We start from the raw sequence: 15,538 nt of genomic DNA on the forward strand, positions 1-15,538 counted from the left end.
TTCTAGGTGTGTGCAGTTATAGAGCACTTGCAACTATCTGAAAGCTCATCATGAGTTCTTACGTAGATTTCTACCTGTCAGTTTGGGAAGGACTTGCTGAGTGCTCACAGTAGGAACGTGTACTCAGGACAGTTCCCCTTCGCTTCTAAGGTCACACCGTGAACTGTGGCTGACTGCGCTGGGGTTGGGATCAGCTTTCAGAGGCCCCGGGGCCTGTGATGTTGAAGACAAGAGAAGGTCACAGTGGGAGAAAGTCTGCCAAGACATAGTGCTGCTCTGAACACAGTCCCTGATGTCCAGAACTGCTTTAGAGGCTACAGCATTTAAGTGGAGATTGCATTTAAAATGAAAGTATTATTTTTCAAATCTGCAGATGTCTTAAATAATACTAGGAGCTCAGTCTGCAGCTCTGAAGGTTGATTCAGCCATCACTTGCTTGCCCTCTTCTAACTTTGAAGATTGCTTTAGGTAGAAAATGATACATGGGTTCAAGAGATTTAATACAAGTTACAGAAAAGGACCACGTCTTCAACACCTGAATTTCTACAGTGTGAAATGTGAGCTCAGGTTATCTTGTTAAAGAGGTTAAAGATTGAATTACAGGATGGGAAACAGCAAGTAAGCTAAAATATTAAGCCCAAAACCACTGCTGAAAGACACTGGAAAAACTTGAAATATTCATTTTCATTAGATCTTGCCTCTAGCCTCTTACACCTTGGCAGTCTCTGCTCCAGACACTGATTCAGTGACTTCTTGTGGTGTAATTTTCAGTCCCTCTGGGATGAACAAATTTACAAAAAGAGCAATAACAAAGAGCATCATTTAGAGGCTCAGCTTTCTTGGCTTTGCGGTTGCCTTTGTCAGAAATCCATTAAGTGATTTGCTCTTCATAACTGGTAGCAGGAAGGGAGAAAACAGTATTTCTTATTGTTGATTCTCTGAATATAATTGTTCTGTTGTTTCTTTGGCCAAGTATTTCCATGGCAAAGTGTATATCATTCTCAGCTTGGGCCCACGGGCTTTTTGTGATGTTTCAGTACATATTTCCCTGTAGGTATTTAGTGTGAAACTGTTCTTGTTAGAAGTAAGAGTTCTTATAGTACTGAGGTCTCTCCAACTTAACAGAGGCTCCCTGGAGAAAGTGTGCTTACAGTGGGTGAGGCTGTGTCAGGATCTGCACCTGAATTATGGTGTTTTACATAAAATCCTAGAACTAATTGTGTTGGAAAAGACCTTAAAGATTGTATAATTCCACCTCCCCTATACCTTCCATTTTCCACAAGCCCCGTCCAGCCTGGCCTTGAACACAGGATGGGGCAGCCACAGTTTCTCTGTGCAACCTGTGCCAGTGCCTCACATCTCTCACAGTAAAGAACTTCTTAGTGTCTAATCTAAATCTATCCTCTTTCAGTTCAAAACCATATGTTTTATACATTTTAGCACATAGGGGAAAAAAGCCTGTCAGTGTTCTGAGTGAGCTTATTATGACTTCTACAGAGAGGGGGTATACAAGTAGGACGGTGTGGGATGCGAGAATGACTGGTTGGGTTTCCTCATGGACCGAGGCAGAGCAGTGCAAGATGTTCCAGGATCTGCAGCACCCTGCCTTGGGCTCTCTAGCAAACCCCTCAGGGAGCCCATTGGTCTGTGTGTGAATAAGGAAGGGAACAGTGAGTGTGGCAGCATGTTTATGAATCGGCATGCACACATCAGGTTCAGGACACTGGAAGCAGGGAGGTTGAATTCATGGAAACACAACTGAACTCTGGTCTTTGTGTCTGATTCTCTGGGACAGAGTAGTTCTGTTTTCATTTCTGCTTGGTGATACCAGTGAAAAGCTTGTTTATGAAAATAAAAGCATATGTTTGTTAAGTAAGGATATGTAAAGCCCATAAAACTGTTGTGCTTTAGAAAGCAAGCTGTGAATTATAGCTTATCTTCTGTAAGAACAATCCTGACTTAGCACTTCCTCGTTGATTCCCATCACTAAGTCTTCTGTATGTGCCTATAAATAAATAAGTAAAAGTGAGAAAGCTGTTAAAAAACGCTTGCATTACATTTTTCAGTGGAACCTGGCTCCAAATGAGGGATTTCTTTTGGGTATGGGGGTAAGGACAGAACCTCATTACTATGGTTTTGGTGTGTGACTGCCTAAGACTGGTATTGAATCTAGTAACTTCTCAATTAACTAAGGCAGGTCTGTCCTCTAAGGATGGAGGTGTTATAGCACCTAATGACCAGTGCTATAGAAAATATGCTTTTGGTTTTGGTATTAAATAGGAAATGTGGCTTCTGGTCTCCGGATCACAACATGCCTTTGCGATTTTTCTTCATTCCCTAGTACTACAAATCTAATGCCTGTCTAGGTACTTCTTCCCTGTGGTCAAGTAGTCTTCTGCATTATAGATTCATTAGCTGAACAAACTTACCATGGATGTGCTGTAAGAATTTCAATAGTAAGAGGTTAATGATCTGTACGCAGAGGGGCTTCCATAAAGGACATGTAAAGGCTTATTTAAAGGCATGTAGAGTTTACTTTGTGTAAACATAAAATGAAATATCATTGTACTGCAGAATATAATTCAAAATAAAACTGGTCTTACAAAAGAATTTCTGCAAGTGGTAATAAATACAAAAAAAACCAAACAAACCAAAACAAAACAAACAAAAAACAAACTACAAAAGGCTGATGAACGACTAAAACTAAGAGGAATATGATTTCTCATGTAACCTGAAGACCAACTTAATGTCTCTTTAACTCAGTGACACTTCCCAGCGCATGTATTTGTGATAGATGAATCTGATCTTTGTTGCAGTTTCTGGATATTGTAAGTTGTGGAAAGGTGAAAATGCTAATGTGTAAAAAGCAAATCCTGCACTGAACAAGCTACTCAACACTGCTACAGAGTTAATAAAAATTCTCTTAAAGCTCATGGTTTCCCCACACGTAGACAAGGTCCCCTAAAAATGTAAAATCGAACCGTTTCTCTGATAAATCTTATTTTAGAGATCTGAGTAACCAATTTCTATTTCAAAGTTCGGAGCATCTTCCAGGGAAGTTCAGAAGAGCTTTAGGTGTCCGTTTATGCAATTTGTCTGCTAATGCAGTGCCCTCTCGTGGGCTAAAGGTCTAGGGTGCCACTGCTAGAGCCATGCAAGGCTTTGCAGCTGCATGGATTATTCCTGAAATTAGTGTGCGACTTCATATTTATCAGCCTTGCATCTGGAGGGCGTGGAAGTGATGGCATTTTTACATATCCAGATAAATGTGCTGCACAGTTTGGTTTATTCCTGTTGTCAAAAGCTTTATGCTACCACCAACTGCTTCAAAGTAAATGGATCACTGAGATGTATCCTCCTTAAAAGGATGCTAGGTTCCCAGTATATGTTATGTAGCGTGTATGAAAAGGGTGACCCCCTTTTCTGTTGTTAAACATATACTGGATACAGCCATCATCTAACTTGCTTTTTGGCTACTGGGAAAATGTGGGGTCTATACCATGAGTCACTGGCAGAGCATAAATGGGATTTCAGCAACTGTTCTAATATAAAGTCTTGACGTATTTATGCAGTATCAAGCTGAAGGTATAAATTCAAGGCTCATGCAATCAACCTTTTCCCTATTTTCTTGCAAAAAACCTGACTGGCAGTCCTAATCAATGTTTTAGATTTGCTTTCATGGTATTTAACAATTACTGCTAGCTACAGAAATGAACGAACCAAAAAAAGGCTCAGTTTGGTATTCTGCTATAAGAGAAGATAAAAGGACAAAAGTTTGCACACTGTATTTACAGTTCATCACGTTATTGGATGGTGTGCCATGCCACCCAAATACAGTGGACTGTTCTTACCTCTTGGTAGGTATAAAATTAATTTATATTATAGTAGCTGATATGTTTTCAACTGATGTGAGGGCCTGGTACATATACTTTGTTGGAAAATCCAATCTGCTTGCGCTTTTTAATGCTAAACACAGTTTGCAAATTTATTTCAAAGGTTAGCTCATGCTGATGCCATCAAGTTGATGTCTTCAAATAATTTGCAACACTACTGTCTTTTCAGGTTTTGACAAAGGGAAGGATGATGTGTCACAAAGTAAAGAGGATACATCACATTCTATGTCAAAAAGCAAGGTAAGGAAAGTAATCTGGCTTAAAAATGACAGTGTATAAAGGAGTTTAAACACAAATTATCAAACTTTTATTGTAGATAATCTTGAAGATTACTCTTCAGATTCAGTAATAGATAAAGATTAAAGGGAATTTCTTAATACAGTTGTCAGGATGACATCACATTAAAATCTGCAGTTCAAATTAGTGAAAATGAAATTTGGAGTCTTCACTGTTGTCTTGGGAGGCGGGATGTCGCCTTGCCAAGTGTAATGATGGTTGGAAGCCAACTCTTGGTATGCAACGTAATTTAGAATCCTTTTAAGCCGTAGGTGAAGATACTGTTCACTGAGCTGTAGAAAATCTTCTCATAGGAATGGTAGGGAAACTGTAATTGGAAAAGGTTTCTTTTAATGGCTTAAATTGCCAGAGTAAAACATAATTAAGTGTAATTTGTTGTCCTGTCTGCTGCAATGGCTTCTGTACCTCAGAATTTAATTACAAAGGCCCATTTCATTGAGGCAATGAGCGTGCAACAGAAAGCTGGCTCAGTAGAATATTAAAGTAGGTATAATTGCTATGCATGTTTATCTTTCCTGGTAGTCTTGATGATAGAAATGGAAAAGGCAGGAGTCAAGCAAATTCATAATCCTCATTGTGTAGTCCCAGATTGGAAAAGGCTCACTGAGATGGAGTGAAAACTGAGAACATCCGAAGTGGAGTTGGGACATGGACACCGCAGTCACGAAAACCATAGTATCCTGGAATGACTAAACTTTAAAAAGGAAGAAAACATGAGCTACCCAAGAAACCAAAAAGTCTCTTTTTATGTAGAAGTCTTTTCTCTCCAGAGCTGTTTTGTTCTCATTACAGTTATTTACTCGAGTAGTTTGCAATAGCATTCTTACTCAGATTAAAGTAGGCACATGATGAGAGAGTTGTGTAACAAGTCACTGTAGTAGCGTAGAGAAAAATCTACCATAGCTATCTTTTCCTTTCCCAAATCCATATAAATTTGTAACTTACAATTATAGAAGCTGTCAGTTTTAGGCCATTTTGTAGGCCACTCTGATACAACCTTATTTGTTGGCCTATTGCATGAACATTCTGGTCAGCAAAAGTGCCTGGCATGTTAATGCACTGAAGTTTTATCTAGTGATTTTTACATACTCAGAATGTGGAATTCTAGAAAATCCAGTATTTTCAATTGGGTGCCCCAGTTGAAAACGGGTGTCTCTTTAAGACATCAAAGATTAAAGTGATGAGGGAAAGACTGCATTTTTCAAAAGGGGGAGGTTGTGTATGGTTTGATTTCTGAATGGAATAGCTAAGTTGACTTGTTTTTCTTATTTAGGCATCACTGCAGGATAGAGTTTCAAGGCTTTAAATTACCCAGCTGTGTGGTCTGCTGTTTTCTGCTAGGATGTCCACTGGTTTTCACAGAGGCAAATGGGGTAACAGACACTTAAACCGCAGGCAGGGACTGCTCGGCCGGGCAAGGCCAAGGACCTGAGCTTGACTGCAGCTAGCACCCAAGGGGAAGGGGACTGCTTCTCGCTGCTTCCATGCACAGCTCTTTCCATAGTGCTCTGCTGCAAGGTTAGCACTGCAGTCTGTCAGGGCTGGATCTGGGCACAGGCAGCTGTAGCCCTGGGAGACAGAGGGGTTGTACTTAAAGGTCTTGACACAAAGTTGTCTGATACTTCATGTGTCAGCATTAAAGAGAAATGTTAGAAAGATACCAAAGGAAATCAAAGCTATTTAAGGATTACAGTAGCATTTCTCTGGCTAAATGGTGTTATCAAAATTGCACTGGGGTGAGCAGGTTAGTTTCTGCAGCTTATGCTGCAATTTAGTAGTGTGTAGCTAAGCATTTCAAGCTGTTGGTACCTTACACATGAATTGGAATCACAGAGCTTTGCATTTTCAGCTTTACTGCAGCTTAGACCCTCACTTGTCAGGGAGGTCAAGGAAGCAGTATTTTTCCAATATTTAAAGGATGGCTACAAAGAAGATGGAGACTCTTTTCTTACATGGAGTCACATGGGAAAAAGGAAGGGTGATGGCAAGTTACTCCTAGGGAAATTCCAATTTTTCACAATGAGAACAACTAGCTGTTGGAATAATGTCCCCAGGGAAGTGGTGGATTCCCCGACATTGGATACTTTCAGGATCCAGCTGGACAGGGTGCTGGGACGTCTGGTCTAAGTCATGCTTTCTAATTCAAAACATTTAAGTCTCTTAATCAAAACATTTATGTTGGTCCAGAAACCTCTGAATCATTTTTGACTTACAACTCAAGTTAATACTGTTTCTTTTAACTTGGATTTGTTTCAGACTCTATTAATCATTTATCTTTGACTCTACAGTTTGGTTTTTCTCTTTCATGTGTTTATTTTGCTTGGGTCTTGTCTTTCCAGGATCTCTGTGTGTTTTACCGTTACTTTTGTTTGTGTCTTTCTGCTATCAAAGATAAGACCAATATTCCTACTACTTATAATACATATTTTTCTTTATCCGTTATTTTTGCAATTACTGCATATGGGGCTTGATAAGAGTGGTAGTTCTTTTATAACCCACAAATAAACTTCAGGCTAACAGAAGATGGCAACTGTCCGTCAGAGCTGAAGAGGTGAAGCAGTAGCCTTTCTTTCTAAGTAAGGATGGAAAAGCAAGCGTGTGACTTGCCCAGAATCTGGTACTGAATGTACCTTGCTGAGAGCTTCAGTAGGTTCTTTAAAATGTTTTCTTCTTTTAAGTTTTGATCCCACCCACTTTGTGTGAGTGTAAGTCTGAGAAAGTTGTTAGCTTAAAAATACATGAATCACTAATTTTGCTCGTAATCCATTGAACAGGTAAATACGGACTTTTACTCAGTGCCATTAGTGAGCTTTAAAACTGAGATACTGAGGAAATGGCTTCTGTAACCTGTGATACTGGTTTGGGGCTTTTATATGCGTGACCTTTAGATTGCATTAGCTTTCTGTTAGTGAGCAACTTGAATATTTATGAATGTTTTCCTTAAGTTGCTCCATTATAGCTTGCATAACGAGTTCATTACCTCTTCTTATGTGACAGTGATAAGCATTTTTTCCCTCTTCTGTTATTACATTTAAAGTACTGTATTTCCTTTAACTTCTAGAGAGAGGAATTAAATTTCAAGTTGTATGCTTGTCTTAAAGCTACATTTTGAGTGTTAAGAATGTCTTTAATACAAAATGAAGAGGTGTCCTTCATTTTTCCAAGATGTATATGGAAGTTAGAGAACATTTCCTTATCACTGAAATAATTTTGAGATAAATTTTTTTGCCAGTTATTGAACATCTTTTTGACACTAGTTATCTAAGTAACTAGATTGAGCAACTTGCGTATTAAGAAGAGTGCTCAAGTACACTGTTAATATTTATTGTAGTAAGTTTTCTCAAAACCTGCGTATTTTTGACTGTCATTTTATAGTATTCCAAACCATAAATTTGATGTCTAGACTTTGCATTGTGGTCTGAGATTTGAAATTACTAGTCAGAAATGTTGAACAGCTTGAGAGGTAGTTTTCATAAACTGCTTGAGTTTTCACAGTTCAGAAGGTTACACTGATTTTTCTTTTTTCTTTATTTTTGACTAGGCAGGAACTTGGAGTCTATCAGGCTTATCAGTGCACAAAGAAATGTAACTCTTAATTTAGCTAAAGTACATATATAGTGGATACCTACTTGGTGTCCTCTGACTTGCAGTAGGAATGATGTGATAACTCTGTCATAGGCTCCTCTTTTTTTAGTTTTTATGAGCTCTGTATCCCATTGTCGTGGTTTAAACATGACTGCTACTGCTGAACCCAGGACACCCATAGTGAATATTTGGTGGTTCTAGTTCCCTTTCAACTAGTAGGTGGCAGATGCCAAGGAGCAAACTTTGAACCTTACAAGATTCGGGTAGAGGCAGGAAGGAGCAATCATGTGGTGCTGAGGCAGCATGTTGTCCTCCTGTGAACAAGGGTAATGAGGACTTGGGTTTCATGAACAAACCTGAATCTCATTCCCCTGTCTTATCACCACTGCGAGCTTCTTGAAGGTGGCTTGTGAAGTAATTGGAACATGGGATTAGGGAGGAAGGAGCAGAATGAGTGCTGTTAGTGGTCAGTTTTACTCTGATGATTTATAGAGCACCGATTCCTAGATTGAAGAGGCTGTATTTTCCTTCATGGCTCACAGGGTAAGTTCCTGTATAGCAATCCGTTTGGAGGAGTTGTCAAGTTTTGAATGAAGACATTGGGATTTGTATGGCATGGGAGCAACTCCTGTGTTTAAACACCGGGATTCTCCTAAAACCTTATCTCTCTGCTAAAGGAGTTCTTAACTAGTCAAGACTGTGACATAATGAGTAACAGGCTACAAGTGCTAAATATTTACTGCATATATTTTGACTTCTTCTGGAGGAATCTCAGACTTCCTTCCCATAAAGCCCATATAACAAAAAGACTACATAAATAGGTGGTGAACAGCTCGTGTTACGAGTTGTGGCTTGTTGGGTTTTGGGTTTGTTGTTTTTTTTTTTTTTTTAAGTAGGAGAAGCAGTAGAGGAGCAAATGGGAGTGGGAACCTTACAAATCTAACTGTGCACTGCAAATACTTTCTAAAGTACCTGCAACAGTAATACAACCTTGTATCTGTTATTTATTTACTATGCATTTTGTGAATTTCAGTCTGAATCCAAGCTTTTCAATGGCTCCGAGAAGGACATCTCTTTATCTGCAAGCAAACTTACAAAAAAGGAATCTCTCAAGGTGAACGAATTTCCAAGCAACTCCTCATGGACTATAAATGCACATCTACATGCAATGAAATAACAAATTGAATTATCAAAGTTACAATTTGCATGCAGAACCTATGGTTTTTCTACTGCCTTCTTCCCCCTGTGTTGTAACAAGACCAAACACCATTGTTTGGCGGATACCAAGTCAGGGGAAACTTAAAATTAGTTGTCTCTAAAAGAGTGAGGTATAGTGCTGCAAATTTCTACTGGGGAGGGAAAGTAATGGGCAGGTAAAGACTGCTGATCAGATAATGTACCTCTAAGTTTGAATGTAGCCCAAATGTGGTTTTGTACTTTACACCAGGAAAGGAAGGGGGGTAGGATTGGTTTGCTTGTTTAGTTTCCCCCCCCTGTGATTCTATCAGGAGTTTCAAAGTCCTCAGTATTAAAAGCAAATGTCAGAAGAATCTGAAATCGGTTACATCTTAGCTGTTCTTGAAACAGAGCATGCAATAGTTGTTTGCACCTTGAAGTCAAATACTGTGTTTTAAAGCTACTTACCTGTATTGCCAATTCAATTTAGCAGGTTTTTCCTCAGCTTGTATTGATCAGTGCTTTTCTGTGCTCTGATTACTGGCTTACAGCTGTGGCATTGTAAATCTTTCTCTTATTATTTACAGGTTCAAAAGAAAAATTACAGAGAAGAAAAGAAGAGAGCTACAAAAGAATTACTTAGCACTATCACAGACCCCTCAGTTATTGTTATGGCTGATTGGTTGAAGGTCAGAATTGAAGTGTGAAACCTGAGTGGAAGATGTAGCAGCTGCTTGCCGCTTTCTGACCAGAATAGAAAAGGCTCAATCTTTTACTTGCTGTTAATGTTTTGCTACAAGTACAGCAGCCACTAATTGCATCCCAGGGTCTCTGTGCTCAAATCCTAGGGGAATAATGAAAGAACCTAGCTCCCACTTACTGAAGTCACAATAGTAATGTGCATCTTGTGTGTGTAGCCGTTTACTTCAGATGAATTGGTTTTACTGTTCTTACGTTGTCCTTTTATTGTACACTTGAAGCTCTATTTACCTCTGTAATAGTAGTGAAAATATTTCAGTCACATATTTGAATGCGCATTTCTTCTTTATTTCTGGTAATTCTTATGAACTGTCCTGTAGTACTGGTACAAAAGGTGAAGAATTCATTTCTTGAAGGTAGCAGTCAGTGTCAGCAACAGTAGTGCAGTTTATATATCGGTATTTAATTCCTTAAATTTGTAAATTTATTCCTTGGAAATTCTATAAGAAAAAAGCTCTATTACCCATTTTTATAGTTAGCTCCAAATTGTTGCTTGTCTGCAGAAAGTTTCTCTGGTTTTTGCAAAAATCAGTGTAAACGGGCTAGCACATTGCTCAGAGGTCAAGTTGACATTCAGGCTTACAGACATAGAACTGATTGAAATCTGGAGTTGGCAGAATTGATGCAAGCCATCTAATTAGACGTGCAAATTCAGGGACTTGAAAGGATCTTGTATTTCAAGTATTGGTTGAAACTTACAGCCGTCATGTTTTATTTAACATATTCAAATATATCTGAGTTATTTTCTGAACATCTTATTTTTCTAATCGGACATCTGCCTTATTTTCAGAGGAACTCTGTTTCCAAAGATTATCCTGTCTTTATGCTAGTGATAGATTATGTTCCAGATAAAATAATTCATGAAGATTTCAGATGAATTGTCATTCTTCCCATACATGGATGTGTGTAAACCCATTTGTAGACTAACTATTAATCAAGAAAGAAGAGTGAGGACTGAAATTGTGCTTTTGTACTGTCTTTGATAAACCCGGATAAATTTTTAATAGGCCTGATATACTTGGTTTGAAATAAAAGCTAATAAATAATTTCAGTTAAGATTTTCATTTAGTGAAGAGGGATGGTTTTGGTGTTGGTTTCACCGAGATATAACTGTAACTCTTTATCTTCTAGATTCGTGGTACCTTGAAAAGCTGGACCAAACTGTGGTGTGTACTGAAACCAGGAGTGTTGCTTGTTTACAAAACCCCCAAAAATGGCCAGTGGGTGGGAACAGTGCTCCTGAACGCTTGTGAACTCATTGAGAGGCCTTCTAAAAAAGATGGCTTTTGTTTCAAACTTTTTCATCCTTTGGAACAGTCCATATGGGCTATAAAGGTTAGTGGTAGTATATATGCTTTTTATCAGATGACTAGCATTAGACAGCAATCAGTAAAGACAATCTTAATGAAAAGCTGAACTGCATTTGCTGTTATAACTTTAATGGTTTGTTTATTCTGAATACAAGCCTTCAATATCTAGTTCTTTTCATCACAAATTATTTGATTTATGCTACTCTGTATACTTAAATAGCTTCAGAAGTGTGGTGTGCAGAAGGATGCCATTGAAGAGGCTAATGCCATCAGTGGTAACTATGTAAACAGAAAGAATAAGTGTATAACGTCGTATTTTACATCAGTTGAATCTGAGAAATTAAGGAGGGAAGTGATTTGCCAAAATGAGAGTTGAAATGTGTTATAAACATTTTTTGTGTCCAGAGCTATACATTCATGTAATAAAATGTCAGCTTCAGTTCAGTTTGCTTGTAAAAGTAGAAATTCAGATTACTTCCTTGTGCAATAGTAGTTTATATTGCAGCTTGCTAGCTGGTTGTGTTCCCTTTTGGTTACAATTTTAGGCAGATAAATGTTTTCAGTTCTGATGTCTGCTTTGTCATACATGGCATAGTACTGTGAGCAGCTCTTATCTGTAAGTGTTGAAAACCACAGTGTGTTCCGCATAGGAAAGGTTTATTTCAGTTTCTCTTAAGAATCTTTAATGTTTGCTCTTACTCATTGTTTATACTCTAGTAAACAAGCTATTGTAGTCTGTGTTTCCTGTTTTCATATGGAGAGGGGGTGTGGAAGTACAGCACAAGTGAACATACTTACCCTCCGAAATTGCCATCTTGTTTTGGATGAAATTACTGTACAATATTAGGGCACTTGTAATAAATTAATGATGCCCTCTGCAATGTACATCTTGAGATAGCTGTTAATTGTGAGATTGTATCTTCTAAATCTTAAATTGATATAGATGTACTGTTACATCTGTAGAATGTGCTGAATTGGTTTTGCCTTCCTTACCTCAGACTGGGAAATCAGTCAGCTAGTATAAATCCCGATGTTTGTTTTGATCTTTCTGAATAGTTATCATTATTAATGTTACCTAAATTTACCAGGCTTAGATCAAATCTTTTGTAGTTGTTTTTGAGTGATTTAATTTTAACATAGCTTAGGAGGATTTTTCACTCATCAGTGGTGATCTTACATTTGCAGAACATAAAATTCGTATCCTTTTCCAAAGTGATAGGGTTTGGTGTTAATGTGCTTTGATAATTTATGATCAAGTATACATGCATTGCAAAGTGGTGGCCTGTCTGCAGAAGATCACAAATCAGTCTTGTATTTCTTTATTGCTTGGCAATGAGAAAATGGATTTGTTTGTTTTTTTAACTAGATATTTAGAATTTAGAGGACATGCCCCACCAGATTTTTACTTTTTTAAGGTAGGTCAAATTTTGAACCTGAACAAGTTGATTTTGTCCATTCTAAATGTGCTGAGAGCTGGAGTGGCGTTTGTTCATTTTGGTATGGCTATTTGCAGTTGAGAATTACTGGGTTTAATTAGAAGAAAGGCCTTGAAGTTTGAAACCTTTTTGTGCCTTGCTTACCTACTCAATTATAATGTCCTAGTTACAGATATAGTATCAAGAGGCAAACTTTCATAAGCTTAATAGTAATAGACTGATTTACAGAGTAGATTTACCAGAACAAGCCTGAAGCTTAAGGCAAAATGAGCCTCATTTGCAGTCAGTACAGGAAGAGACATTGCAAGAAACATTCACACAGGTCTAACTACTGCAGATTTTCTCACTTGAACACACTTCCCAAAGTGTGTTCTTCTGGCAAACTGCCAGAATCTGCAAATTCCCTTCTGTAGTAGTTCGTGGCCAGTCTCTTCACATGCTCCCTTAACCCTGTTGCTGTGGTTTTTGATGTTCCACCTGCACTCTGGGGTAGCTGATGCACTGTACCTTGTTCTGTCTTCTTCACTTGCCTGGTCCTGATGCCATTTCAGTTTTCTAAAATTTATAAGTAGAAAAACTACTGCAAATAATTTCTCATGAGTAAATTTAGTCAAGTGTGATTGCTTACTGACTTTTATTGCTTTCTCTGAATGTTCATGGCATTTGAGTTTTACTGGCATGAATATTCTGTAGGAAATAAATTTTAAAGTTGGGTTTTTTTTTTAATCTAGTGGTATTTTTAACATGCCCATTACCTTATATTGGTGTAGTTGTACCCATCTCTCTGTCAGGAACAGAGACAGTTCAAATGCAATCACTTAACAAATGGAAGCTAATGTCTCTCTTCTAGAGAACACTAACATACTGAAAATTGATTTTGAAACTATAATGGGTGATACCAAACAAAATGTCCAGTGCTTTTAGAACAGTAATCAAGTAGAGGAACTCAAGATCCTCAAGCAGTTACTCCAAAATAAGTCAACCTACTGAAATGTTCACTAAGAATTATTCATTCAGTTTTAATCAAGGCATTGTCAAAGCACATAGGGGAATATAGCTTTCTTGCATCGAAACAAAACAAACACCAAAGTCACACTTCCTCTCTTAAATTATAGTAATCTGGTATGGAGTAGTGTACCCTGCATGGCTGCACTGTAATCCTAAAGGGCAGGTCCTGCAGGCAGAGAGGTCTGTCCTTAGTCCATGTCCTGTGACCTGACAGTTCCGAGGACTGGTAATGGTCAAGCCCTTCACACAGCGCTGGTGCACCCATGGTGTCGCGGTCCTCTCCATGCAGCGCCCAACACCTCCCCACCCCTGCTTGGTGCTGCTCTGCGCTGTGGTGCTCACGTTTCCTCAGGGACCTGTAGGGAGTGAGACTTCTTCCCTGCCTGCTTGCCCTCAGGGTGAGGAGTGCTCATGCATGGAGTGGTCTCTCCTGGTTCTTGTTAGCTGCTCACTCCTAATCCTGTGTTGCAGCTTCTCCAAAGATTTATCGTAGGTGCATCTTTCCACTTGCTCAGAGGGGGACTGAGGTTTGGAATCTTATTCCTAACACCTAGTTGCTGTTACTCCATACTGACTATTTAGAAGTTTCTGAACATCATTTACACCAGCACTAGCTTGCCTGTATTGGTATTTAAGTGCCACCAAGACTCCTTGTTACCCACCTCTCACCCTCAGAAGTGTTCTGGCTGTTTCATTTGCTTGCTTCTAAAATATCTGCCCTTATTTGCTTTTGCTCAAAACTTCTGCTGGCTTTCCTGTTCCCTCTTTTAAGCCTTGTACTGGCTTTTCATTAGGCTTCTCTGGGGGAAATCAATTAAGATCAAAATATGTTAACACACCAGTTAGGCAGGCTTAACCCAGCTTTTCAACAAGAGCTTCAAGTATGTTTAATACAGCCCTCTTTGCCTATCAGTTGTCTTAGTTACCATATGTAAACTATTTTTGAAGGGGCTTTTAAACAGTGGGGTTAGCATTTTATTCCAAGATGAAACTTGACAGAAATGGAAAGGTCTTTGGGATTTGTTTTTTTATTTGGTAAGTAAAGAACTTCACAGTGAAAATTAAACTTTGTCATTTGACATGCTTTGTCTGTCATTGAACATAATGTCATGGTGTCCTGCTGATACCTTTTATAGAGAGACTTAAGCATCTAAATTACTTTAATGGACTTGGGCATCATCTTGTTTTTTTTCCTATTAAAATGCCAAGCCTAAAGTTAGACACCTAAATATGTTGTGGAATTGACTACTGTATAGGAATGAAGTTGAAGGGGAAGGAGGGAGGGAGGGAGAAAGGGTGAGTGGGTTTCTATAGCAATACATAGTGTTTGGGTGGGAGAAGCTACTTCCATTTTATGTAAATACCAATTGACTTGTCTGTCTTCTGAAGACAGGCAGAAATTGCGCAGTACTACAGCACAGGATGGTGCCGAGACACCAAACATTGACATATAAAGTAAGCACGAACTGGGTCACTGAAGAAGGCCTCCTGTTCTCTGCAAGAGTTTGGCTTGCCTTCATGTCTCTCTGTGCTATGATCCATAGCATCCTTGTAGAAACTGAGAGGAACCTTTGCTCTCATCAGGAACGAATGTGACTGGAGAGAAACAAGCAAGTTACTGTACAAATGCGAAATCTTCTACTGGCAGCATTTGTTGTAAATTAACTTTCTTAAACCACCCCACAAACATGTCTTGTTTTGCTTGCTTTCAATCTTGCCTCTTCAGCTGAAACACTGAGCTGATGAGGAATAGCTTGTCCCTTGTGAGCTCTCTACACCCATCTGCAGGGATCCCTGGGAAGTGAGGGTGACTTCCCTATGGTGTTGCTTTTGATGCTTTTGTCATCTTGCTATAAGTAGCATCAGCAGAGCATTTCCAAGTTACTGTGCCAAGTCTGGTTTACAAAAAAGAACCCACCAAAATTATTTGAATCCCAAAGACCGTTCTTTTTAAAGTAGGGTTGAACTGGGAGCTATACTTAGAATCAAGTCTTTGAAGAACAAATCCAGTAAAAGAGGGCTGTCCATCTTTCCATTCATGTCTTCATTAGATGTTGCTGAGTGATAGTAAATA

General features: G+C 38.7%; 1 protein-coding gene across 8 annotated transcripts in view; it reads left to right on the plus strand.

Annotated features, from left to right (window-relative positions):
- OSBPL8 (oxysterol binding protein like 8) overlaps positions 1 to 15,538 on the plus strand; it is a 59,538-nt gene that overhangs the window by 21,577 nt on the left and 22,423 nt on the right. For 6 of the 8 annotated variants that reach the window (XM_057429513.1, XM_057429510.1, XM_057429512.1 and 3 more), the window contains 4 exons: positions 4,063 to 4,133; positions 8,809 to 8,889; positions 9,539 to 9,640; positions 10,842 to 11,045. In XM_057429513.1, coding sequence (XP_057285496.1) covers positions 4,063 to 4,133; positions 8,809 to 8,889; positions 9,539 to 9,640; positions 10,842 to 11,045 — 458 coding nt within the window. Of the gene's footprint in view, positions 1 to 4,062; positions 4,134 to 7,972; positions 8,319 to 8,808; positions 8,890 to 9,538; positions 9,641 to 10,841; positions 11,046 to 15,538 lie in introns of those variants that run through there. The other 2 variants (XM_057429517.1, XM_057429518.1) reach the window with 2 other exon arrangements.

The sequence above is a fragment of the Pezoporus wallicus genome, unplaced genomic scaffold (assembly GCF_028554395.1).
Source record: "Pezoporus wallicus isolate ANWC-B61680 ecotype Strahan unplaced genomic scaffold, APGP_CSIRO_Pwel_v1 contig_5069, whole genome shotgun sequence".
Classification (NCBI taxonomy): Eukaryota; Metazoa; Chordata; class Aves; order Psittaciformes; family Psittacidae; genus Pezoporus; species Pezoporus wallicus.